This window comes from Pinus tabuliformis, chromosome 8, assembly GCF_031772625.1.
Source record: "Pinus tabuliformis cultivar Carrire ecotype Pingquan chromosome 8, CPIR1, whole genome shotgun sequence".
Lineage (NCBI taxonomy): Eukaryota > Viridiplantae > Streptophyta > Pinopsida > Pinales > Pinaceae > Pinus > Pinus tabuliformis.
The window spans coordinates 621542985-621570915 of NC_142294.1; the positions used below are offsets into that span (position 1 = coordinate 621542985).

General features: G+C 38.4%; 2 protein-coding genes across 2 annotated transcripts in view; one reads left to right on the plus strand and one right to left on the minus strand.

Moving 5' to 3' along the window:
* The first annotated feature begins 659 nt into the window (after nt 1–659).
* Nucleotides 660–27931, plus strand: part of LOC149237038 (callose synthase 3-like) — a 305860-nt gene continuing 278588 nt past the window's right edge. Inside the window, exons 1-2 of the mRNA XM_089372560.1 lie at nt 660–974; nt 1352–1606. Coding sequence (XP_089228686.1) covers nt 1429–1606 — 178 coding nt within the window. The 5' untranslated portion in view covers nt 660–974; nt 1352–1428. The remainder of the gene's footprint in view (nt 975–1351; nt 1607–27931) is intronic.
* LOC149237039 (uncharacterized) lies at nt 4393–27379 on the minus strand. The gene is made up of 4 exons (XM_089461000.1): nt 27278–27379; nt 26868–27058; nt 5152–6631; nt 4393–5027 (listed from the first exon to the last, which is right to left on the minus strand). The coding sequence occupies exons 1-3, from the start codon at nt 27377–27379 to the stop codon at nt 5404–5406; spliced, it is 1521 nt and encodes a 506-aa protein (XP_089317126.1). The 3' UTR covers nt 4393–5027; nt 5152–5403.

Here is a 27931-nt window from a genome sequence, read left to right on the forward strand (position 1 = left end):
AATTCACACTCTGTCATGAATATTCCAATTAAATTAACTAAAAATGATTCACTTCGATGGATCTAATCCATAAACCACCGGGGAAAAAAAAAATTTGCCAACCACATTATTTAAAAAAATAGCCCACTTACGTTTATTAACTTAAAAGAAAAACAAAGTATGACACTGAGATCTTACCGATTCAGTGAAGTGCCATCTACACTGTCATTTAATTATAATTGACAGTGATTTTGTCATGCAGGCGATTGAAATATGAGAGCCAGCGACAGAGCCCCCACACTGGGTTCCTTGCCCAATACTCTGGTTGCGACATTTAGTTACATATCCGTATCTTTTTGAGCTACCCCAGTTGGTGGAACAAGAACTTATTTTCAGGGTGCCCTGTCCATTAACCCGCTCAGTCTATCGTCACTTAGCAAAGTTTAATATAACTAGAGTGCAACACTTTTTTTTTTGGGTTCTCCAGGTACCTTGTATATACATCCGGAAGTATATACACTGTGTATACGTTGTGATTTAAATACCCGAGGTGCAATAGCCTGCTTGTTGCCAGTAACGTATCTGTGATTGGTCGAGACACAGAAAGTAGCGGGTCCATTGCCACGTCACCGTCAGATACATTTGTTAGGAAATATCAAGCAGAGCATTCCTGGTAAGTGAGGGCTTGGAACCTGGACTTTGCTAGTTTGGGTTTCAAGGGGTGATTGATTTGTTTTTCGAGGTCCGATGTTTAATTTACATACACAGTCCTAATGGGGAGGGGGATTTAGTTCCAGAGTGATTGATTTCAAGAGGGCTATTGGGGTTCATGCTCTTTGGAGCAGAGTCCTAGGTAGTTTCTGTTCTTTGGTCTTGGAATAGTTGCGTTAGTGGTATTTTCTCCATCTATTAAGCCCAGGCATCGGTGCTGCAGTTTTAGCAGGAGAGTGCCTTACAGAGCTGAGAGCACAGTTCCAGATCCTCTTAGGCTTTTGGTAAGCTTGTTCTATTCTGCGATTCACTCGTATTCTCATTTATCTCATGTTGAGCCACTTTTTGAGCTGTACATTAAGTTAAGCCATGTGTTGCATTAAAAGCAACGTTAAGCAACAGTGTTCCTGATGAAGCCTGCTCTCAGGTAGTAATTTTCACTAATGGGTGTTGTAGAAAGTAATATCTTAGTCCTGGCGTACATGATACCTGTATTGAGCCTCTGAAATCCACAATACCCTTTTATCCCTGAACATCTCCACGGGTGCAAATGGTCTAAAGACGTGTAGCCTTGCACATCAATGTTTTTACAATTTATTACTCTTAGTCGGAATTTAGGTCGATGCTTAAGATTTTGATGCATGTTGTTGTTGTCTTTCAGGTTGAAACGATAGGTTCCTATTTGAGAAAAGATGAGCAGTAGTCTTGCCTGCCGTGTGTAAGAATATATACCCAAAAATGGCTGGAAGAAGGGGTGAGGCGCCAGGGCGGCGTCTATCAAGGACGCATACCACTGGGAACCTTCCGGATTCGGCGTTTGACAGTGAAGTTATCCCGTCATCTCTCGCGAGCATAGCGCCCATTCTGCGTGTCGCCAATGAGATCGAGGCTCAGTGTCCAAGAGTTGCCTATCTCTGTATGTCCAATTCTTTCACTCTCTCAACTTCATTTTTATACACTCTTAATGTTGGGTGTGAACTTTTACTTCATTTTACTACAATGTCTCACTGTTGGGTTTAAACGTCAACTTCATTTTGCCAGTGAAGAATTCTATTTTGATAAGCGTTATGGCTGGCATACTCATTGCTCTAGGGCTTTATTACACTGGGGTTTGAACCTGGGTTATTTCCATGCTAGTTCCCCATATCAACAAAACACCACTTGTTTGTTCGCATTGAACCTCCTGTCAACAGGATTTTTTTATGCCACAAAGTTTTATTTCTCATTGACAATGCTGGGATTTCATTGTCTGTCAACCCTAGATTCCACCTTAGTTTAGACTTTTCTCAGGTTTTTCTGATCCAAATCCACACCATGGAATAAGAACCTCGTCTTCAAAAGAGCATGTAGTTCAGTCGTAGAATGGTAGGTCTCCGGTTTGATTAACCGTTGTGTCCATACGCCATACTAATTGAGAGTGCCAGTGCGACTTTTTCAACTTTTATTGTGATAAAGTAGGGAAACAAGACCTTTGTTGGTATCATTCGGGACTATAAATACGAAATACCATGTTGCCAAAAATATTCATTCTCCTGCGGACACGTGGAGTTGGTTTCTATTTAATCTCCGTGAAAATGGATATCGAGGCACAATACCTTTGTGGCTACGGCTGGCATGCATTTTGCTAGTAGACCAAACTCGTTGTCAGCATTGATTGCAACTATATCATCTCTACTTCACCTCAGTGTGTGAATATCAAATGCTTGAATGATTTGATCAATACAAATTCCAAGATAAGGAAAACAAAATGATAACGTGCTCAGAAATCGCATATCAAATCAGTAAGCGAACAGGTTAAGAGTACTGACAGTTGACACCTAAAGAAGAGCACATGGTTTTATCCACTTGGCCTGAAAGCTATCAATTATAATACGCCTAATTTGATTAACTTAAATCTACAATAGTATTATCTAGCATCTGATTTATTTTGTACAAGGACAAAGGTATATACACATATTTAGCACGGTTACTGACGAGATTCAACAGTCAATATGGAAGCAATTACCCGCACATGTAAGCAGTTATCCACAAGGCCTAATACCCATTTTATGTGCAAGACCAGATGGTTAGTGAAATTAAATTAAACATTCTTTGTTAATACAGATGCCAGATTAAAAGAATATATCCAGCAGCAGAAAAGATGCAACTATGGTGCCAAGTTGCTGTTAGATTTTCTAGACCATTGTCAGCAGACTTTGCACTAAAATAATTCCTAAAACTAAATAGCTGAAAACAAAAAGCCATTCAAAACTGCAACTCTAATAATGCTAGAATCTACAAACACATACTGCAGAAAATTTATAACTGAAACTTATTAAACAGAGTGTCAAAATCTGCTATGCTTTCTAATTAATTCTGAAATGAAATATGCTACAAGGAAAAACCAGAGAACTAATTCACGGTTCTCCAGCTGAACTGAATGAATAAAACTTATACCCCTTGTCTTTTTATATAACGAAAGGTCACTTTAGGGTTACAAAAATAGACCCGAATCCTAGATAATTGATACACTGCAGTCTTGGTATCTGCATCTTTATCTCTGCATTATGTCCAGACCTTAATTAGTGCGCTCCAAGGAAGAGATAAGATCTGCTTGGGATCTGTGTCCTTAACTAGACTTAGACTAAGTCAAAATTAGCAAACTGCTTAAATGAAGCTGACATTAACACACACAAACTGCATGTGCCCTCTTTTAGTTAACTTAGAAGAGACATGCAAAGTGTCTAATAGATGCAAACTGCTGAGAATAGATTGCTGAAAATAGAACAGCACTCCACTTTATAAGGCTGATCACTTCCTCATAATTAATATGCCTTACCTCTGAATGGAGAGAGGAAGTGTGCCTTCACTGTCTTGTTTGAACTGCTGCAACTGAAGTGCTCAAATATGGTCCACACATGTGCCTAGGACTGCCACTCATGCACCCAGGCTATAGAAGACTATCCGAGGTACAATAATCTAACACTCCCTCTTATTGATGAAAGTATTCTCCCCCACTTCAAGGCTCTCCTTGAACATCTCAAACTTCCCTTTGACCAGGGGCCCAGTCAAGATATATCTGCAACCAGCTACTCTGTCTGATTATACTCTAGAGTAACTGCTCCCTTCTAAACCCTATCCCTGAGAAAATAGTACCTGATGTCAATGTGCTTGGAGCGGTCATGGAATATTGGATTGTTAAGAGTTTGATACAACTTTGATTGTCATAGTAGACCATTGTAGGCACTGACATCCCACCTGTCAGTTTTGAAATCAACTTGCAAAGCTAGATGGCTTCATAACTAACAATGCTGGCTGCCATGTACTCTGCCTCTGCGAAACTCAATGCCTGTGAAGCTTGCTTTCTGCAGAACCAGGAAATCATTCTTGAACCCAAACTGAAGCAATACCTTGAAGTACCCAAACTGAAGCAATACCTTGAAGCAATGTTGCACACATCGCGATCGGGATTTAATCGGCGCCGGGAAAAAAGCGGAAAAAATCGTTAAAATCGGGAAAAAGCGGGAAAAAATCGTTAAAATCGGGAAAAAATCGGAAAAAAGCGGGAAAAAATCGTTTGGCACAAAAATATTCATTTTTTTTCAAATTTTTTCAATTTTTTTAATATCTAAACCATCTACAACATAAAATAAATACATTGACACATAAATATGATAAAAAAACTAATATATAAGATGTTCAATATCATTTCTAGCGCTAAAATCACACATAACATTGAATCATGTCCTGAATAGTAAGTCCTGAGTCCCAAGTCCAACTCAGCCTCAAAATATCAACAAAAAATATGATAATGTATCTCATCATGTCATAATGTCATATACAATAAAATGAAAGTCTAATCCTATTGATTTCCTCTGCCCCTCTTGCGAGAAAATGGCACAACTTTCTCTTTCCCTCTAGATGTAGAAGCTAGTGCCTGTGGTGGTGGAAATGGCAGTGGAGTCTGACGTGCTCTAGAAGCTGAAGAACTAGTAGTAGCAGCTACAGGAGGCTGAGGTGGACGGAGACCACGTCCTCTACTGGTGGTAGTGGTAGCCCGGGTAGCCCGGGTAGGCGGTGTCACCTCCTCCTCCTGCTCCTCCAACTCCTCCTCCTCCTGCTCCTGCTCCTGCTCCTCCTCCTCCTCCTCCTCCCCCTCCTCCTCCCCCTCATCCTGCACTAACCAATCCTCAGTGGGATCCATGAGAGGCCTCTCGGTCTCAACCCTCCATTCAGCAGTGGTGTCAATCCCATCCAATGAGATGGCTTCCGTATCAGGTGTCTTCTCTAGTTGTTTCACCCACAATCGAAGATTGTAGTAGACATAGACCATGTCATTAAGTCTATGGGACTCCAACCTGTACAAAGTTCATGAAATAATAAATTAATAATTAATATTATAAAAAAAATATTGTTTAAAACTTTAATGAATTCAAAAATTTATTTGGAAATTTGCAATATTTTAAATGTTTAAGTGTTAACCTATTGCGCTTCTTGTTGTGTATTTTTTCAAATACACTCCAATTGCGCTCACATCCCGAGGAGCTGCATGTTTGGCTGAGGATCCGCACGGCAAGATTTTGCAAAAGGGGGACTCTGCCACCATACATCTTCCACCATGCGTCTACAACAAAATTACAAAGAAAATTTTAAATAAACATAAGAAAAAAATGGAATTTGAAGAAACAATGAAATTTGAAACAAAGTTACAAAGTACATACTACATAGTACAAACTAAAAAATACCTGGCATTTTAACCGTCCTATCAATGACAGCCATCTCAAAGCCAAATGTGCCAGCTGACAACTTATATTGCTCAATTTGTCTAGAGACCTCCATACGTTCTTCTGAAGTTCTCACCATCTTCTGGACACAGGTTAATAATCCTTCCACGACCTCAACATCAAAATTAAACCCACATGCATAAGAAAATGCAGGGTTCAGGAAAAGGCCAGCAGCATGAATGGGACGATGGAGTGTGTTGTTCCATCGCTCATCAATGACCTTCCATAGAAGGAGTTGTCTCTGGAACCCATCATCTCCCTTGTCATCATAGTAGGACCGAATGGCTTCTTTGGCCCTATCCATGGCTTCATACAAATAGCCCATTGCGGGCTTCTCACCATCAACCAACCGAAGAACCTTTACCAAAGGTTCTGTAACAGCGCACACCTCCTGCACTCCCGCCCAGAAGTCCTCCTGGTATGAAACTAGTCTGCAGACGGCCTCTCCTTCTGGTTTGCGGCTCATTGACGAAGCACGCCACTCCTCTGAAAGAAACATTCTCTTCAAATCCCACATAGAATTCAAGAGGGATTGAAGAGATATGAAACTCGTCGCAAACCGTGTAATGGCGGGGCGCACCAACTCTTTGTTGTTGGTGCATTTTCTCATCAAGCTAAGCACAGATGTGTGATTGTAAATAAATTTTGTGATGCTTTTTGATGAGTCAACAACCTCTTTGACAAAGGGAATTTTCCCAATGTCCTCTAACATCAAATCAATACAATGGGCAGCACAAGGTGTCCAAAATAAAGTAGGATGCCTGTCCATAAGCATTCTACCAGCAGCAACATAATTTGCAGCATTGTCCGTTATGACTTGGACAACATTTTCTGCACCCACCTCCAAAATAAACACATCCAGCAAATCACATAAAGTTTTTGCATCTTTCATTTGATGAGTTGCATCAACAGATTTGATAAACATAGTCCCCAAGGGACAACTAACCAAGAAGTTTATAAGGGTTCTCCCCTTTTGGTCAGTCCAACCATCTGACATAACAGTGCATCCTGTTTGTGCCCATGATGCCCTAAAATCCTCCAATCTTTGGGTGCAGTCACGCTTTTCATCTTGAAGAAGCCGGCCTCTGAAATCATGAAGAGAAGGGAGTTTGTACCCCGGGCCAACACTGGCAACAGCATCAAGAGTAGGTTGGAAAAATGGATTATTCCTTATAATGCTGAAAGGAATATCACTCCAGAGGAGAAATTTTGTCATCAACTTGTCAGATTTTTCTTTTTCAGTTCTTTTTGCATTGAACCAATAGTTGGTTGTGAACCAGGTGTGGTTCGAGGAACAAAATATGATGATGCAGCTACCGGATTGACTGACGCTGTAGTAGAACCTGTGCCACTTGGCCCACTTCCTTCAACTGACCTTTTTAGTTGCCTTTTGAGTTCTTCTTTGGCGTCTCTAGTGTGCTCTAATTCTCCCAATGCTCTCATGGCTTTTTGGATAATTTCAACATTTGTCTTTAGACAGGGCCCCACATCACGTCCAGGGATTTGTGCAAGGTGGAACTTCAACCTGTACACCCCCCCGAATATTTCCTTTCCACACAACTTGCAATACAAGTTTTGTCTATCATTCGGAGTTTTAGGGTCACCATATTCCCAGAAAGGATCCAATTTCCTTGGCATGTTTGTTTTTGAATTTTGAATTTGCAAACCTATGGAAAAATAAGGATTAGGAAATAGGAATTTAGGATTACATAAATGATAATAGTAAATACAAATTACAATTTAGCATTTGCAAAATTACAAGCTAATTATTTCCAAAATCCCAATTTCTAAACCCAAGTTACCCAACCAAATGCCAAAAAACAATGAAAAATAAAAAAAAATAAACAATGTTTAAAGAAAATGAGAAAATAAAAATCAAAAATTGGTTCTCATAGTCATAACAAATAACCCATCCCAAATCAATGAAAAATTTCCAAAAATTCTTTAAAAACAATGAAAAACAAAGTTTTTATAGAACCAAAACAAAAAAAAATTAATCTACATACCTGGTTTATGGACAAATTGGCGATCTTGGCTTGGATTCCTCCTAAAATCGCTTCGATTCGCTCCCACAACCGACGGCAACCCTCTCCCTCACTTCTTCTCCTTCTCCTCCGCGGCGGACTGCTGAATGAATAAAAAAAAATTCGTTTTTTCCATATAAAACCCCGCTGCCGCGCGCCCTCGCGATTTTAAGCGAAAAAATCTCGATTTTATCGAAAAAATCACTATAAAAAAAAAGAGGCGATTTTAAAAAATCGCGATTTTACGATTTAATCGCGATTTTATCGCGATGTGTGCAACACTGCCTTGAAGTACTCTTCCTATCACCTGCATCTCTAGCACAATGACAATCAAGTGAGAATTCCTCAAACTGCAGTGGCTGGAAATTATTCTCCTAACTGAACAGAGTTTATTTGTCTTCTGTTAAATTATTTAGGCAATTAGCAAATAATTCACACCGCAGTTCTTCACAATAAAAACGTTATAGAAACAAAAATACAGAACTGAGAAATAGATGCATTCACACAATAAAATGACACTGTTATTTTTGGACAATTGTCCTTGGAAAAAACCCGAAAGGAAAACTAGTGCAGCAGATGAGGGTTTTTATTATTATGCAACAATTTGAGAGAAATATTACAGCTGGTTGCCAAACTGCCAAACCTCCGGAAATATACTGGCAAAATATGTTGGAGACACTCTGTTTCCCTCTGCAAACAAACTAGGCCTCCTCTAGGCAATGCACATGTAATGTTCCTAAAAAATTAATTGCTCAGGGGACGAAGTAGTCTATCAATCCCCGTAGGCTATAGTCCTCCATAAAGGGGAAAATACCCCAAAATTCCCACTACGAGCTGAATTTTGGGGCAGCTGGGCAAAGAAACCCAAAGTTGGGGCTTGGAGTAAAGTTTACTCAATCAATTAAGGAGGGAGAACCCCTCAAAGAAATCTATAAATTCAAGAGGATTGGATTCACTTGAATCATCATTGGATTGGATCATTTCTCTCTGTTTTTTGAGCATGAGGCTTTGAGGGTTTTAAGACCCCCTTTTCTTCTTGTTAATTTTAGTAGTGAAAGGTTCCACCCTAGTTGACAACCTCTTATTATTCATCTCTCTGTTCTGGGCAAAGGTTCAGTCAGAGGCAAAGAAATCTTTGAAGAATATATTATGTTTTAGACAACGAATTCTTGGAGACTAATTTTATTCTGGCAAGCGATTTCTGTGAAAGTTAAATTTTGTTGGATAGCGAGTTCTGTGAATATTGGTGTTTGTATGGTACAAGAAACATCTAAAAGCGCAGTGAAAGTCTAGGTAATCCAACACTTAGTAGCAGCGAAATTCTGCGTTTGACTGGGGTCCTTATCAAAGTTGTGAATTCTTTGTCTCATGCTAAACAAACGTTTTGATGATCATCTGAAAATTCTTTGTTGGTTTGATTTGGGAGAAGGCATATCATTTGGAGGCCGTGAGCACCGAAGTTCTGTAAAGGAAATCGAGAGTCTAGGCATTACTATTGGCACCAAGATCTGTATAGAACAAGGTTCTAAGTTCAAAAACCATCGCAAGGGAAATTTGTAGCATTCAGTCCTTTTATATCGTTCTGGCCGCAGGCATCATCCGTTACAATTGGCAAGGTTTTTGACTTGACTTAATTCTGGTTCGGGTTACAGGTAGTCGTTCGTTAAGGTAGCGAATCTGGCAAGGGTTCTGTAACAGTTCGATGGGAGTCTTATCTAGTTGGGAATGAAGTCCAGTCATAGAAGAAACCCTTGCGAGGCATCTGAGAGCTGAATGCTGAATATTGACGCCCTCATGCGCAATCAATAACAAACCACATCCTATTGAGTTGTGGATCACCTTGAAAATGATTGTTGGCTTCCGTTGTAGGGTTTCCAAGGGAGTCAAGGTCAGTCTTCTCTAAGAAAGAATAACTCAGATTGAGGACCGCACTCATTTTGTGCCAAGTAGAAGGTCGAAATCTTTGGAGTGACGCGTTGAGGGTTGGAACCCATTCCAGTGGCATGTCTGTGTTTCAAATATTTGTTAATACAACTGCTGAGCAAAGCCGAGTCCCTCCCAAGAGTCAAGTGTGGGTTTAAGTTTTGGTTTGTGCATTGAATGGAATTTTAGTTAATTTGGGATTCTTAATTTGGTATGCTTTATTATTGATGTGCTACCACATTGTTGCGTGGGACCCATAATACTATTTGGCATAAATTATATTATTTATGGGATTATTGCACTGTTAAATTATTTAAATATTTTTTTCTGTTCTATTATCTTATCATCGCATCATTCTTGTAACGATACAATAGTTATGTTATCCAAAGAAGAAAGTTGCAGAAACCCTAGTAAAAAGTTGCCCTAGAATATCACATCATACCGCAAATTGGAACTTGCACTACCTTCCTGTAGCTCGCATTGTTGTTTGAAGGAAATTCGTACAATTTGGAAATTGCCTCCAAGTGAGCCGTCTTGCCTCCCTTTGCCATGGGAATCGACTCGCTCTGCCTTCCAGACCCTGATCTGGCCTCCTGTAACTGAAACAAGTAGATTCCAACAACTTGCTCTAGGGTTTTTGGATATTTGCACCGCTTTGTACGACCTGCTTTGTAGACAATTCAACCTCCCTATGCCTGCCACTTTGACACTGGAAAATCACTGGGAATCTCTTCTCTGTATCTCTGCTCCCAAATCTCTATTGCCCCCCCTCTCTCTAATACTCTTCCTTGGCTCGAACTCCTCCTTGTTGAATATTGCGAATTGGGAAATTCGAACTTCCTTACTCTCTTGATGTATCATCTCTAATCCCTTTGACTTGCGTGTATAATCTCTCATTGGAGCATCAATGATCAAGATCTAATCATGATTGATGGTTAGGATCATCTTAGACTCTGTCAAATCACTTTTCCGGAAGTCTCTAGAGCAAAATCAATTTTCTCAATTAATAACCATTATTTAATCATTTTTCCCAAGTTAAACTTAGGAACTTTTTATTTATTGATCAATTTAATTTAATTGAGAGGTTTCTAAGTATTTTCTCTCGAAACCTTTTCTGGGTTTTGAAGATCCCCTGTTCCTTAGTCTCTTTGACACCTATCCGATGCTACTCCAAAAATCAACATCAACGAATCCATGTAGCATCAATTCACCATCTCATGCATATCTTAGACCATGTTACAAAATGTACTATGTCGTTCACAAATATTGGAACACATGTTTTACAACTATCTAGTGAGTTTGCCTTGAGTCAACTATGAACTGTCCTAAGGTGTTTATTGCAAAACATATATCAAGTTTGGTGTTAACGAGATACACCAAGGATCCAATTAACCATCTAGACATTAGAAGGTCTACTGAATATGAATCCAAATCAGCATACGACTTCAGATTCAACATCATAGGAGTGGTCATGGGTTTACATTCCATCATCTAGAACCTTTTAAAGTTCCCAACTGTGTATTCCCCTGCCTAAGGAAAATCTCACTTTTAGCCTGCTACATCTCTAGACCCAAGAAATAGTGTATTAGTGCAATGTCTTTCATGTCAAAATTTTGTGCCAACTTAGCCTTGCATCTTCTAATAAGCTTCTTTGAACTCCTTATAAGTATTAAATCATCTACATACAAGACCAAAACAAGTAGATTTGATCTATCAAATGAATTATATAATTGGGATTTGCCACAGTTTTGGTGAAGCCCAAACCTAAAAGGTATTCATCAATCTTGCTTGCTTTAGTTTGTAAAGGGATTTCTTCAACCTACACACATAGGTATCTCGTCTATGCACCTCAAACTCTCTTCGATGATTAATTTATACTTCTTCTTTAATCATGTCATTTGGTGTTAGAAAATCAGAAAGGTAGAAAGATTTTCTTCTCCTTGATAATTACTTGTGATGTTCTTGACTTCTTATTAAGTTTTCTTTATATCTTCTTTCTTTAATTCATCAAGCAATTACCAAAGCGAAAGCACATAAAACAATGGACACCAGATATAGGCAATATGCCAGGGAAAAACCCCCCTCGAGGGGAAAACCCAGTCAAAATTCTCTTGCTTTCAATAGTATTCTTTGAGACTCTTGACCCTAGACAAAGACCAAACCTTCCCTCCACACCAAGTCAGCCTTCCAAATCTTCAACCTCTTTTCCAGCAACTTCGACGATGTAGTAGCTTCCGGCATCAGGCAGCTTTCGACATCAGCGAAACTGGGAAGACTTCAATCTCTCAAACTAGGGCACGAAATAGAGAGAGAGAGGCACCAAAACTTTGTTTTTCTTCTTCTCCTTAGACTCCACCCAACTCCCACTTCCTTTGGCTTCCTTAGACCCACTTCGCACTTTTTCGGCTTCCTTGGAGATATCGGACTAGCTTGAGATGAGATGCTCCAAATGAATTCGACTTGCTTCTATTTATAGGCTTCAACGAAGATCGAACTGATGTCCTTAGGCCAACTTGATCTCTTCTAGGTCGACTTGATGTGGAGGATACATAAATTGTATTTGACTCAATACTAAACCTTTTTACATGATTCAAAAGCCCAAGAAGGGTCTCTTTAAAAGTACAATGACTCTATTGACTCGGAATAAATCCTAGAAGTCCTCAATGGGGACATTGACCTAAAACATGATGACCCAAGCATGAAACCCATGCTTTAATAAGTCATAATAATAATAATAAAAATTCTTTTCTTTATTCTTTTGACATGTACATTGTAAGATGACTCAAATACATTTAATGAAGACCGAACCTAGTTACATTTTCCAACACCCCCTCTTAACTAGGGAGGAATTCATCATATACAAGTACAAGGATGGTCTCAACTATATGAACCATGAAGAACTTTAGGCATTGCAATGCCACAGACTAGATTCTTGGCCAGGGCAATCTATCCATTGGTCTCTCAACAATTTAGGTACCGTAATGCTACAGACTAGATTCCTGACCAGGGCAATCTATCTGGGTGGTACTAAGATGGACTCAAGCTTTCAGCCTCTCTAGGTACCATCAGGCTTACTTGCTAACCACCAACCCAAAAATCGAGGTATGTATCTAAAAACAAAGCTATATAATCAACACCATCTTTTCCAACTTCGGGACCTAGACATCAACACAAAGTGCCCGCCAGATGTCCTCCCAGGCAATGCTTCATCACAAAGCCTCAACACTCCTTGAACTAGCAGATCAAGGATAACCAATATCTCCCAATAAAACTAATTGGTAACCAACATGCTATCAAAAACCTTCAAAAGATTCACCTATACAAACACAACCCCAGTGAATAATATACTTTCATATGTTCATAATCAAATTCAAACCTATGGGGCCTTCCAGACAACTTGATATTGCTTCTCAACTTTTCATAGTAGGACTATCAACCGAATCTCTGACAGAAGATTCCTCAATCATACACTTTCCTTTCCTACTTCTCATGTAGCAACATATTTTTCGAAATTCATTCTTCAATCAAAACCAAGCTATGCCCTTCCTCTCAACCAGAGAACATCTCTTTATCCATACTCCCCCTTAATCTTAGGGAGATCTCTTCTATTCAGGCTTCCTCAGGGAGATCAACTTCTTCTTTTCGTCATCGGAGAATCTTTCGTGGCTTCCAACCATTTCATCAGAGTTATCATCATCCCCATCATTCTTATCAATGAACATCTTTACCATATTGAATATTGTGTACCTGCACAACTTAGATAGCAAGGGCAACCAAATCTATAGAAGCATGAAGTTAGCCATATCAGAATTACGAAAGCATATATCAAATACCCAAACTTAATTATAAACAAGAGACACATACTCTTCAACATCTTGCTAGGGACTTTGTCATAAACCCTAGACTACTTCATAACAACTTTCATTCCATCTAGGGTTTCAATGTTTCTTTCAAAGGTGTGACATACCCTACTACAAAATATAGCAAACCCTAGAAACAATTCAAACAAATATAGATCTACAAAGCATCTAATAACTTTCAGAATTCATATGTTAGACTTTCCACTAAGGTTTCGTACAAATCCTAGATTTCATACAAGAGAATCAATCAAAACCAATTACAGGTTAGTTATTACTATGACCAACTTTCACTAGGGTTAGTTGCAAACCCTAGATTTTCAATCAAACATCAATCCCAACTAAAACTCAGATTTCAACAATCTTACGCAAATCTCAAATCATCATATTGTCATCATACATCAAAGATTTTTACTTCTACTAAGGTTCACCTCCAAAACCCTAGAATTTTACAAATACTATCATCCTAGAAAGACAAACTTTGACTATGGCTTAGTTCCAAACCCTAGGATTCATGATTACTGATAAACAGGTCAACTCATACATCTAGGACTTCATCATCATGCATAGGCATTTCATATCATGTGTTAGTCAAACCCAACTTCACAGATATCAACAAACTAGGTTTTGATCAGACAAACACACATTCCAAGGAAATAATTTCTAAGACATTACAAGGGTCTTGCTTACACATTCCACCAAACCCTAATGTGCTAGGGTTTCAATGTAGAAACATAACAAACCCAACATTACCAATATTGCGAAGGTTCGGGATTTTAGACTTTTATCTTTCAATCTTAACAAGTTAGGTTTTCCTGATCATACCAAAATCCTAAACATGACATCATCAATAAAAACTTCAAATATCATTGTTCAATATCCCTAAGCAGTTTAGGGTTTTAGAGATTCACGTTAGCATATGCTTAGGTTAGGGTTTTTGTTAAAATTGGCAACTAGGGTGCAACGACCACTAGTCGTATACGCAGCGCAAATATTAAAATACTTAGTAGACAAATACATCCATTGTAAGATAGTAATTTGTAAATTGTATATTATATAAAAAATTGATCTAAGATGAGTACAAATGAGAATGAGAGTCCTGTATATATAGCCAGGTAAGTACCCTTTCACGAACAGGCATGTCTCCAAGACATGCCTTTTCATTATTAACTAACTAACCATTAGTTAATTTACTTATTATTTATTATTATATTTATATTATTATGATTATTATTTATTATCTATTTTTATTTATTTTTACATAATCAATGTTCATAACATTGCCTTCTCCTTCAAAAAACTTTGTCCTCAAAGCTTGTTGATGAAAGGGCTTGATCTCTTTTCTGCTATGAATGTCTTCTGCTTGATCTCTTTTTCTGCTATGAATGCCTTCTCGTCTCGGAAAAATCATCTTTGTCGATATAAGTTGATATGATCTTTGGAGTGATATATAAAACTGTCTTACTGAGAATGGATTGGACCATCCTAGATTAATCTTCTGTGGAATCTTTTGATCACTGGAACTTTGTAACAAATCGTTATCAGTAGACTGAATTGAGCTCACTTCAGTGTTCTTTCTAACACAAGTTTGTTGTTTATGTTCTAAGTGATACATATTTGTAGATTGATTAAGTTGTCTACTCTTGTGATTCGGATGTAGATAAGGAGTTTTTCTTGTTTGAACTTCCTTTAACTTTTTTATGATAGTTTCCTGATTTCCATCAGGCATTGTTGTTGTTGACTTAACTACTGAATCTTTATTTGGGGTATCCTCTGTTTGAACGACAACCTTTGATTACGTTTTTACTTCAATAGGGTTTGGATTTGCCTGAACTGCGAGATTAGTGGTCTTGATCTTTGTTTCTTCAGTTTGGACTGCTATATCTGGAGATTTTGATGCTTCCCTTGCGACAAGTTCTTTGAACCTATTCGTCAATGACTTCTTTTCGTCCTTAAGTTTTTTAATCTGTTCGAGTATATTTTGATTATGATTTTTGAGATGCAAGCATTCCTCATTCTTTGAGTCAACTTTATTTTGGCCTTCACGCTTCTCGTCTTTTAAACACTTGACTTGTTCTACTAATGTTTGGTTAAGGCTCTTTAAACGTAAATTTTCTTCTTCTTGTTCGAATAAACGATATTTGAGTTCCTTCGTTGATGCTTTAGCTTTCTTGACTTGTTCGAGTAGCTTTTCTTGGTGATCTTTGAGGCGCAAAATTTCTTTGTCTTTGCTGCAGATGACTTCTTCAAGCTCTTTTTGCTTCTTTGATATAGTTTTTTCGTTATCTTGAAACATCAAATTTGAGATATCCTTAAGGTCTTCTAATGAAGATTTTATTGATTTTGATTTACTTGTTATGTCTCGAAACATGACCATCTTCCCTTTATAAGGAAACATCAAAACTTGTTTCTTTATGTTTAACATGAATGTACCCAAATCCTTAAACCAGGGTTGACCGAGTATGATGTCAATGTTTTTATCCGTCCTTACAACATGAAATTGAGATATGTAGTCATAATGACCTATTGTCACTTGTAGATCGCTAATTTTATATACTCGTTTTGGTCAAAAATATTTTTCTTTATGTTAAACACACATGGGCAGCAAGAGAAATATTAATGATAAAACATGAAAGTACATTTTTTATTAACAGGAGATATACATTTATAGTACATTGTTGTGACCGTTGGGTTTCACATCCCAAGGTCTCTTGGACTCCTTTTGTCCATTCAGCTTCCACACTAACCCATTGAGGATTAGGTGTCCAACATTCCCCCTCTTAATCCGAAGGGTTATGTATGAGTTCAAGAAGAGAGTTGTAATATAAAATGCACAAAAATGCGTGGTAGCACTACGCTGAATGTGCTCTCTGAAATGTTGGTATAAAGGGCGGTGGTTTAAGGATGACCACCAGCACTGGAACGCTTAGTGCAGTTCCCGGAACTCTTCCAAAACTGGCAAGAAGTTGAAGTCTTCTGTTAGAGGAAATGCTCCTATTGTTTTGAAGAGGGAAACCTTCAACCAATAAAGGGAGGTCTCACCCCGTATGAAAGGGAGAACTTCAACCTGAAAAGGGAAGTCTCAAGCTGTGATGGTTTAAGGATGATCAACAACTCTGGAATGCTCAATGCAATTCCTGGAACTCTTCCAAAACTGGCAAGAAGCTGGAGTCTTCTGCTAGAGGAAGTGTCCTCAATTTTGTTCCTGGAATTCTTCCGAAACTGGCAAGAAGCTGAAGTCTTCTGCTAGAGGAAGTGTCCCAGATTGCCCACTGAAGGCATGTTTACGGGCATCTTTGTTTCTGGCTACAACTCTGAAACTGGTGTGGCAGGTTGTGACTCAGGCTCGCTTGAGTGACTTTGAAACTTGTAGATGACCATCATTCCCCCCCTGCCAGATACAAGGTGAGATGATGGAGAAAACTCAACTGCAAGACCGTTCAATACTCTAGAACAAGTTCTGACATGTGTTTGGAATATCTTCTTGGTTGTTGATGCCCATTGCCAAGAAGCGATCCATCCAAGATGAATCTTTGTTCTTGTAGGACGTTTGTTTCTAAAGCATCTGTGTGAAGAATGGGTGGTTTTATGACAGTGCTTACATGGATGAAGATCAAAACAGTGATCTTTCAAATGGCCAACTCGGTCACAGTGTTGGCATTTCACAATCTGTTGTTGTTGTTGTTGTGGAAGAGGGGCAGAGTCTGGAATAGCTGGAGGTGAACTGTCATGAGGAGCAGGTGAATTGTCATGAATGAATCCATCACTCTGAAATTGAATGGGCTTGGCGTAGTCTGGAATATGAAAGGACAAGTCCTTGTCATATCCAAGACCTGTTCTGTGCTTGTTATGGACAAGCTCTTCCCAAGGTCTGATGATTGGTTTGGGACGTGCAGACTGAACTTCTGCATCTGCATGTGACTTCGCTGCTTCCTTGGGCACTGGATTTGAATTAACTTGCTGCTTATGGGATTCTGTTTCAATGTTCTGAACATAAACAAATTCAGAATGATGACTCCATTGCTGCAATTCTTCTTGCTGTAGCTGAGATTCAAGCTGCAAAAAATCGATCTTTTCCTGTGCATTTTGTAGACAGACCTGAATGTCTGTGAGAAAAACTTTACTGACTTTTAATGTATTATGAGTAGTAGACAACATCAGAGTTTTGAGGAACTCTAATACTTCACTGATTCTAGCCATTTTTATTTTCTTCAATGTCAGATTTACACCTTAAAAACTGATCACAACTACTACTCAGTGTAGAAAAGTAATACCCACTCACAGTGCACAACAATATCCTTTACAAATGTGCAGCAAATGAATCGAGGAATCAATGTATATATATGTAGACAGAGACTATAATGAGTTTTAATACCACAACTGGGGCAGCAGCAACTGCAAACTTGCTTGGATCCTTCAAATACTCCTTCCCTTTTGAATCAGAAAACCTCTGCCGCTATTCTATATTTCACAGTTTCTTTCTATTGAGGACTTCATCAATGGTCCTTACATATATTTCGCAAATTTTACAGTTAACTCTCGCGGTTTCCTTAAAATAAAGTGAAGAGGTTTACTCAAGCTTGACCCACAATAGTTCCACTTCTTCTACAAGAAAGTAGTTCAAATCCCATAAAATTTTCCAAGGGTTTCAAAGAGTAACTCAACAGTGAAAACTACGCTTCCGCTGCGCAACTCTGATTGAACACACTAGATTGAACACAAAAGAACTATATGTTCAACAAAATATTATTTAGCTAAATTTAACAGTTACACTGATCAATCACCGAAAACCATGGTGAGACATGAAACAGTTCCTAGAGATTAATATAGACTTGTAATTCTGTAAATGGATCATGAACGGACTACCCTATATGATATCCTCCCGTATACAAAAAATTCAGCAGAAGTAAGTATAATATTTCTGGATCCTCACTATTTCACCCAAAAAACTAGCTCCTCTTCAGCGGAACCAGAGCAAAAGTTCCTCTGTCAGTTGCTGCTCCATTTTCATGGCTCTTTCATCTGATAAAATTGACAACCTACAAAGAGGGCAAGCGGCCTGCTGGCCACAATCCATCCATCTATCAATGCAAGATTTGTGAAATATATGAGAGCAACGCAGCTTACGAATCTGATCAAATTCTCCAACAATTCTACACAAGCAAACATGGCACTCTGCAACGTTACCAGATGTGCCAGGGCATCTGCTGGTTTTACTGTCAAATTCTACAATCAGTATGAGACGAGCAAGGTGGGAGCCCAGGCCAAGGCTCTGTAAGTGTTGTTGAGCTACCAAACAGTGTGAGATTCCCGTTCGATCTTTCAAGCTGCCATGTTAGACAGGGCTTCAACACATTCAACGTTTCATTCAACGTAATACTCAAAACTGATTAGCGTTAAAGAACACATATAAATATATGGGCAGCGCTCTGAGTGTTAATGGACAACGCTCTGAGTGTAAGACCGCAATGCAAGACATCGCAAACATTCACCAGAGTGTTATACAACACATATGGACAGCGCCAAAATAATGCACACTGTAATAAACATTCAATGGACAGCGCATCGGTTTCATCATTCCTCGTTCCTTGTTTCAACAGACTTTGATGGCAGGAGCTCAAGTGTAAATGTATGTATGGAGCAATGCGGGTGTATACCAACAGATGGCAGCGTTCCTTGTTCCTCGTTCCTCTTTTCAACAGACTTTGATGCGCACCAGTCCAAAGCCACGGTGCCTTACCATCCACAGCAAGCCCGAGAGCAAAGACTAACTTCCAGCAATCTAAAAATGGCTGTTATTGTAAATAACTTTAGAAAGAAGAGCAGGTTTGCTCCGTTTGAAGTTGAGCAAGACAAAATACAACGCTAATAAACTTCCATCTATGTAAGTACACAACAACAATCATACAAAAAAATTATTCATCTATTGAACGTCATAAACAACCTCTTGTTCTGTCGAGAGGATAGCAAATATCCTTGCCGGCTAAAACTGTAGTACAAGAACTAGTGATTAAAGGAAAAGCTAAGCTGAAAGCAAGCTTCAAGTAAAGCAGTGTAGCAAAAGGCCCATGCTTCAACAATCAAAAGCTGGCAGGCTTTGTCTCGGCTACATTCACTCTTATTTGCCTCCCATCCATTTCCGATCCATCAAGAGAAACAACTTCTGATACCGGGAACAACTTCTGGACTTTGTATATATGTGAACAGGTTCTGGATTGCGTATATGGAACAACGTTCATATACCTTAATCGAAGCAGCGTTCAACTGCTTATATACCTTAATTTGGAGAAGTGCTTAAGCTTTTTTTTGCAGTTGTATATCGTGCGGAGTATGGGATAAACCCCACGACCATAGTCAGCGCAGCAGAGAGGTAATACAAGCCCATTCAAAACAGTAACACACCAGCGTATTATCGATCTTCAATGCAGCATTTGACTTCAATCCACAGGCTATATCAGCTCAAGGATTCTAATATTTAATCAACGCACGGGCTCCGAGCTCCCTTCACTTGGCTTGGCTTCCCAATAGTTGAGGCACCACGGTTACGCTGCGTGGAGGTCTTCTTCAGCAACAACGCCTTGTCATTCTCCTTTCCTCGGCATAGTCAGGTATTAGATCCAAAACAAATTTGTGGGAAATTGGCAAATAGTTAAAAATATCTGACCGGATTGCAGATTGAAAAAATACCCAGCCAGAACTCGACCAGATAGCAGAATCAGACTGAAGCCCAAAAGGAAAAGTACCCAGCGATTCAGAGGTTTTGATCATAAAATGATGCCCACTACACCCACAAATAGACCCAGCTGTACCCAAATTAAGCTGACTGAAAAACCCAAATCATAAATGCAACATGCAGGACAGAACTCTGGAGCTATGGGAAACACAAGGTGAACAAGATTGTCTGGATAGCTAGATCGGGCAGGTCACGATACACCACGAATAATCATATATACCCAATTCAATTCCTCGCATACAATGCACATGAACACTGTGAATTTCCTCTGGAATAATAGCTGAATGGTGGAGCGTTTTAAAAATCCCGGTGAGTTCTCTGAAATAAAAGAAATCGGGAATGCACAGAGGTCGACGGGCGTTTCTGAGGCAGAGACGGAATTTAATTATTCAAACTGACAGACAGGCTGGGGGCAGTGTAATACCAGATTTCCGTTGTCAAATCTCACGTTGCACAGAAACGCTGGCAGCACTGTAGGAATGCTGGCAATGGAGCGCTCACAGCACTGTAGGGGCAGGTATTCGATGGGAATACCAAGCGTTACCCATTATCACACAGAGGGCAGATTCAGAATGGCAGAGAGAGGCCAAAAATGGCGCTGGAGAAATGACAGGTTGCAGCTAAAATTTAGTTGAGAAAATATTCATGAAATGATCTGCACATAAGGGCCATAAAACAGATGGCTCAAAATAATTATGCAGGGCAGGAATATGCCTGCTCTGATACCATGTTAAACACACATGGGCAGCAAGAGAAATATTAATGATAAAACATGAAAGTACATTTTTTATTAACAGGAGATATACATTTATAGTACATTGTTGTGACCGTTGGGTTTCACATCCCAAGGTCTCTTGGACTCCTTTTGTCCATTCAGCTTCCACACTAACCCATTGAGGATTAGGTGTCCAACACTTTACACCAATGCTTAGCTCTGGAATTAATAGTTGATTTGCCAAGTTGATGTTGATATAATTTTTATCATTGCTTGGGCTGATGGCGACATTAACTTCTCTTCCTTGAATACTTTCTTTTAATGTAATTGCTCTGTGATTTGTAACTGAAAGACCATTATGGAAAAACATTTCTTCCTTTGTCATTTTAGAATCGAGCTCCATCATTTTTTGTTCAATGATTGATCCCATTTTGTTTTGTCGAGATGACTTTAGGTATATATTCAAAGTTCCTTTGGACTTTGTACTTCAAGAAGTGTCTTTTTAATATATATATATATATATATTTAAAATTTTCAAAACTATTTTAATCCAATTTCCTATTATCCTTAATATTTCAAAACTCCTTTGTATTCTTTTTATATATTTCCACGTACGCTTGTTTTCCTTTTGTACTTTAAAAAGAATATTTAAATATTGTTTCAATTGGCTTCTTTTAAATATCTTACTGTCCTTTGTATTTATTTTTTAAATTTCCTATAACTCTTTAAACTTTAATTCAACTTCACTTTAACGTAAACTCTTAACCGATATTTTCTCCTTATGTAACCTTTTATAATAATACCCGCTTTGTACTTATATATATTTTCAATAATTTTATGATTTGAACTTTTCTTTAAATACCCCTTCATAATATAATACTTCTCTTTTTATATCTTTTATTTATAATATTTTTTCTTTTTCTTTTTGAAAAGTTACAACCCTAGTGAAACGTGGCTATTCACCTCTTACTTATATTTATATATCTTTTATTTATAATTTTTTTTTTGAAAAGTTACAACCTTAGTGAAACGTGGCTATTCACCTCTTTGGGGTATAATATAAAATATATGTTCACTTATGTACTTTTGACTCTGTTAATGTTCTCCACGTAAAAAGTAAAACTTACCATTCACATAAAGAGATTTTTTATTCTTTTTGTTTTTGTTTTACTTTTAAAATACCATGGGCAATTACCATGGGTTTCTAAAACCACGGGCTTGTAAACCACTTAATGAAGAATCAAGATAATATTATTTACTCTTCCTTCTCTTACGTATAGTTTTAAATATATTTGGAAAGATTCCCTCTTAACTTTATCATGCACTTTTTATCAATAATGTAGAAGCTTTTTATATATATGAATGTTCTCCTTCAAAATTTACATCAGACTATATTTATTTTATTTTTCAATTTATTTATTTATTTATAATCTTTATATGTACTTTTTTTTTGAATTTGATTTTTTTTCTTTATTTTTTTTAATCTTTGTTTTTTGACTTTTTATTTTCTCTCCATATATATATTAATTATTATTATTGAATGGCCAAATGCTTGATAGCGAAATGGAGAAACTCCAAATTCTTGTAGCGAAACGCTTCAACGACAACAATGTTGATGAATTTGATGGTCAAAGACCTAGATCAGAGAACACGGCTCTGTGCAGTGGTTGAGCGACCAGAGGATCGAATAGCTCTGATACCAATGTAATGACCACTAGTTGTATACGCAGCGGAAATATTAAAATACTTCGTAGACAAATACATCCATTGTAATTTGTAAGATAGTAATTTGTAAATTGTATATTATATAAAAAATTGATGTAAGATGAGTACAAATGAGAATGAGAGTCCTGTATATATAGCCAGGTAAGTACCCTTTCAAGAACATGCATGTCTCTAAGACATGCCTTTTCATTATTAACTAACTAACCATTAGTTAATTTATTTATTATTATATTTATATTATTATGATTATTATTTTTATTTATTTTTACATGGGTCATCTTATTTATGACAATTGATATTTTTATTAGATTCCTCTCTTGGAGAGGTGTAGGATTTATCTAAAGATCATCTGATTTTGACATGTACAAATGAAGATATGAATTTATTTATATTATGGACAAATTGTCAAGGTCGGCCAACAAACTCATGTAGGCTCAGAAGCCCAATAGTCACGTCTATTTATCCTCAACGCTTGCCTATAAATACATGATGCTTCATCCTCATTTGGACATCAATCATCTTCACACATCTCTCTCTCCTCATCTGATTGGGTACGGATTTCTGGGTAGCTTCTCTCTCCACACGTGTGAAGGAAAGGACAACAATTTTCTGTTTTGGATGTTGACCAGCGTTGACCAAATTTCAGGAAGGGTTTGACCAGCGTTGACCAGCCAGCGTTGACTTGTTTGACTGTGTTTTTGTTGGGGAAAATTCTGTTTGGGTAGGCCACATTTCTGGGCACAGAAATCGAGGCAATTCGTACTGTTTGACCAGCGTTGACTATGGTTAGGGCTGACCGCAGGTTGACTGTTTGACTAGACTTTGACTGGGCATAATTCGACTGTTTTGAGGGTTGTTTCATCTTGTTGTTTGGAGGCCGAAGTTGACTGAAGTTGACCGAATCTTTGAGGGTCAAATCTGCCCTGTTGACCAATGTTGACTTTTCTGGTTAGGGCTCTTTTGTTGCTGTTATAAATTATCAGAGTTTGTAAATTGTACTCTTTGCTGAACTATTGAAGACTAAAAGAAGATTTGATCAAGGGTTTCCCCACATTGGGGTTTGTCTCTGCCTGGTGACACATATTGTGTCCTCTTGTCTTGGCTTGTCTTCTACGTTTATGTTTATGTTCTATTAGCATTTTACTTACATGTTTATGTGATTGCTACACTGAAATTGATATTGGGTTCATAAAGAAATTGAAGTAAAATTGCTCTAAAGCATAGAACATACCATTGTTGCCTAAAATTAACAGTTTTCCAGAGAACCTGTCTAGGGTTCTATAAAATTACTTAAGAATAGGAGTGGGGTAGATTTATCAAGTGATGAATCACCCAAAATAAGAATCAATATGATTCACTATAGCCAGTCACACCAATGTCAGTAATAGATTGTCAAATGAATAAACATTTATTATAAAGAAATCAACCTTTTAAAGCATACCTTCCAGTATAACAATTCATTAGTGCAATCGAGTAAATAGGCTTGCAAATCAAGGGCAAAAGTGGACACTTCATAGTGGCATGCCCTTCCAAATGGGCTTTTGAAGGTACAAGTGTCACTGAACTCTAGAGGGAGGTTAATAAAGGATCCTATTAGGTGGTTTCAACCTCTAAGGGAGCGATAGGTCCATGGTACATCCATCAAGTGGCAGGTGTCATGTGAAATAGTGTTGGAATGGAAAGGGGCAACAAGGAGCCTCCAAGCCACATGCCATTGTACAAGGGTAGCTATAATGAGGGAAGCCCACAAATTGGTGTATGAATGTAGGAGGGAGCAATCGTGGTATGTGAGTACCCCGACCTTTGCTTTTCCACCCTTCTTCATATGCCTTTTGCCTTTTATTGATTTGTCTTTCTTTTAACTGCTTGGGGCTCTAGGGGATGAGAGCATGATGTGTATGATAAAACAATGATTATCCCCTTAAGATTGGGCAATTCATCGCCCACCAAGGGTTGGGACAATCATGGGTTCCTTAATGATGCAGGGGGCACACATAGGGGCCCTAGGAACCAGGGTGATGGCCATGATGATAGGCGGTAGAGCTCATGCTTGACATTTTCCCATGTTCTAAATTCTTATGTCTCGACCATCTTTTGCATTTTGGGGTACATTTCCTGTTGTAAGTGGCCAAATTATGCTTTTAACTTTCTTTTTAGCTGCATCAACCTTTGGGGCATCGTTGTAGGCTCGACCGAAAGTGTGGACAAGGGGAGGGGGAAGGCTAACTCCTTGTAGACCCAATGGGGAGGGGGAAGGCTAACTCCTTGTAGATCCAATGGACAAATGAGGACCCAGATGGGAAAAATGTAAAAAGGGGTTATAATGAGCGGAGGGGAGTGAGATATGTAGTGTCGGGTAGCAGGACCACACAACCAAAATCAAGGTTTCCCATGTAGTGCCACTCCTAAAGCTAGTAGCTAATAGAGGAGATCCCATGGGTCTATGATACAAGATTAACCACCATGTTGGGACAAGGGAACAAGAGTACAAACCAAACCCATTCTTTCTGTCGAATCCCCCCACTAATCCATGTCCAAATGTGTCCAAGAAAAACAAGCAAATATGCCCAATTACATAATGAAAACCATTCTTTTGGGGTTGGAAAAGTCCACCTTTAAATATCTGATCATAACAGATGAGTGAGGGCACATAATGGTTGACTCAGGTGGCGAAGGATGGTGGCACATCGAGCTATCTGGTGGCTACAAGGGGCTGCTAGCTGTCGATTGAAGACATCTAGGAGAAAAATTCTCCTACGAGTGTCACCCATTGGTGGTGGGTAACAGTACCTATATCGGAACTTGTCTGACATGAACTTGAACTCCCTGAAACTTGTGAATCAACATTTGGAGTAGCAAGTCTTGTCTCATTTTCACAACTAGAAATCCGCGAAGGCTTGGAAGACTACACATCCTTGTCAAACTTAACATTTTGGCTTACTACGATCTTCCTTTAAGATGGAACATAGATCTTGTAAGCCTTAGAGGACTCATTGTAGCGAACTAGAATTCTGTTCAAGATTTGTCCTCTTCTCCCTTGGAACATGAATGTAAACTTGACTGCCAAGTGCCCTGAAATGAGAAACATCTGGTTTCTCCCCTGTGAACGCTTCCCTTGGAGTTTTGTCCTTTAACACCATATGAGGACATTTGTTTAGTATGACACTGTAGTACAACATTCTTTTGCCCGAAGGAACATAGGGAGATCTAATCCATGAACCATAGACTTAGCATTCTCTACTATGGACCTGTCCTTTCTCTTAGCAAGCCTATTTTGATGTGGGTTCTAAGGCGCTATTAACTCCCTCTTGATTCCCGCTTCTTTGCAAAAATAATCAAAGTCTTTGGACGTATGCTCCCCTCATTGTTTGATCTTAGTACCTTGATCTTCCTTTTGGTTTGTTTCTAACTAAGAGCTTTAAACTCTTAGAACCTATTAACGATGTCATCCTTGGTCTTTATAAAGTATATCTAGGTCTTTCTAGAAGAATCATCAACGAAAGTAACATAATTAAGATTACTTGTCAATGAAATTGGCGATATGGGTCCATAGAAATTTGAATGAATTAGATCAAGAATCACTCTTGATCTGTGCTACTGCTCCCTGCTTGAGAAGATAGTCTTGGCATGCTTTTCCAGTGCACATCCCTTACACGTTCCTTTCTTCTCCACCTTAAAGTAATGGAATCCAATCACGATGTCCCTTAGAAGAGGTAAGGAACCATATATCAAATTTGTTAGGCAAGAAACTAAAAAGAGATCTCAGTCATACTAGGAACATATAGTACCTCATGCAGATTCAAAATTTTATAGACCCTAACTGGCCACTAGGTACTTGACATCATTACCAAGGTCCACTTGCATCTTGGTATCTCATCCCTCTAACTTGAAGAAGGATGATATGTTTGGAGTCATGTGTCTTGAGGTTCCACAGTCAACATACTGTTTATTATGAACATAATATACAAGTAATAATTAATAAATAATTAGCATATTAAAGGGACATGTCCTAAAGGACATTACTATTTGTGAAGGAGCACCTTGCGTAGTATATAAGCAATGCCCTCATTTGTAACCACATCATACCATATATCTTGTACATTAAACATTCTTATATAAATATATCTCTTGTCCCATAAATGGATATTTACATATTCCAAATATTTTGAATATTCTTGAGTATACTAAATTTGTGCGTTACATTGGTATCAAAGCCGTGTTGTCTGATCAACAAGATTTTGGTTAGGCTTTAGCCGCACTCAATTTTTTTGGAGTTTCTCCTTTCTGTAGGTCTTGTTGACACAGAGGCCCTTGCCCATTGAAGATAATAATTTAATTTATATTAAAAAAGAGAGAGAATATATATAAATATATAAAAGAAAAAAAAGTGGCCACAACGTGCCTTGTAGCCGCTGCCATTGCCACTGCAGCACTTGCCAGCCATTGCCGCTGTAGCACAGCTTCCCCGTCATGCTTGCAACAATTAACCATTGTCGCTTGAGAGACCTAGTCGTTGCTGCAATCTGTTTGTCAACCCTACTGTCATACGCCTTTACCCCACCTCTATAGCAGCCACAATCTCCATAGTGCTGCCCCTCTTCCAATGGCAATTCACACGGGTTTCCCACCTACAACAATTGAATCCAATAGCTGTTGTTGCCAAAATCCCATTCGACATCGCCTTACCTCACTGTACCACCTCTGCACCACCCTATAGCTGCTCACACCTTTTGCCGTAGTGATGTTGTACACCAAACTACAATCGCACATACTTTTTCCATTTTGATGTCGCATAGTCAGTAATTCATTGATCTATAGACGAACCAATAGTGTGTGCAAACCATTACCTTTGCGTCCATACAATCACGTTGTGTCTGCCTGTCGAGAGTGATCACGTCTTTGTTTTTACAGGCAAGTAAGGAACCGTCATCGTACTTGGAAGATGTCATATTATCAAATTGAGTAAATCAGTCAGCATAAAAAAATAAGTTCTGCACAATTGAAAAGAGGGTACGATTTCAAAAGTTCAAGTCAGAATATATTAAAAAGGGTTTTGATGTTGAATAAAAGGAATACACAATAGTAATTGGAGTGAAGCGTTAACAAAATCTTTATTTAATGAATCATATTAAAATGAAGGTTTGTGAACCGTAAACTGCTGTGGATATTCCACTGGACAGTTCGTCACAACAGATCTGATAAATCTATATTAAAAAATCTGAAATCTACATTATTGGGGTTGGTTAAAATTGGCAACTAGGGCCAAACTCCATGTGGATCATCTTATTAATGGAAGCTGATATTTTTCTTGGATCCCTCTCATCGAGAGGTGTAGGATTGATCTAAAGATCATTCGATTTCAATAAGTATTCATGGAGATTTGAATTTATTTGTGTTATGGGACAAATTCGTTAAGGTCGGCCAACAACCAAATAAACCCCACTTGTGCTCAACGTTTTAGTATAAATAGAGGTGGCCTTCAAGTCATTTCAACACACTTG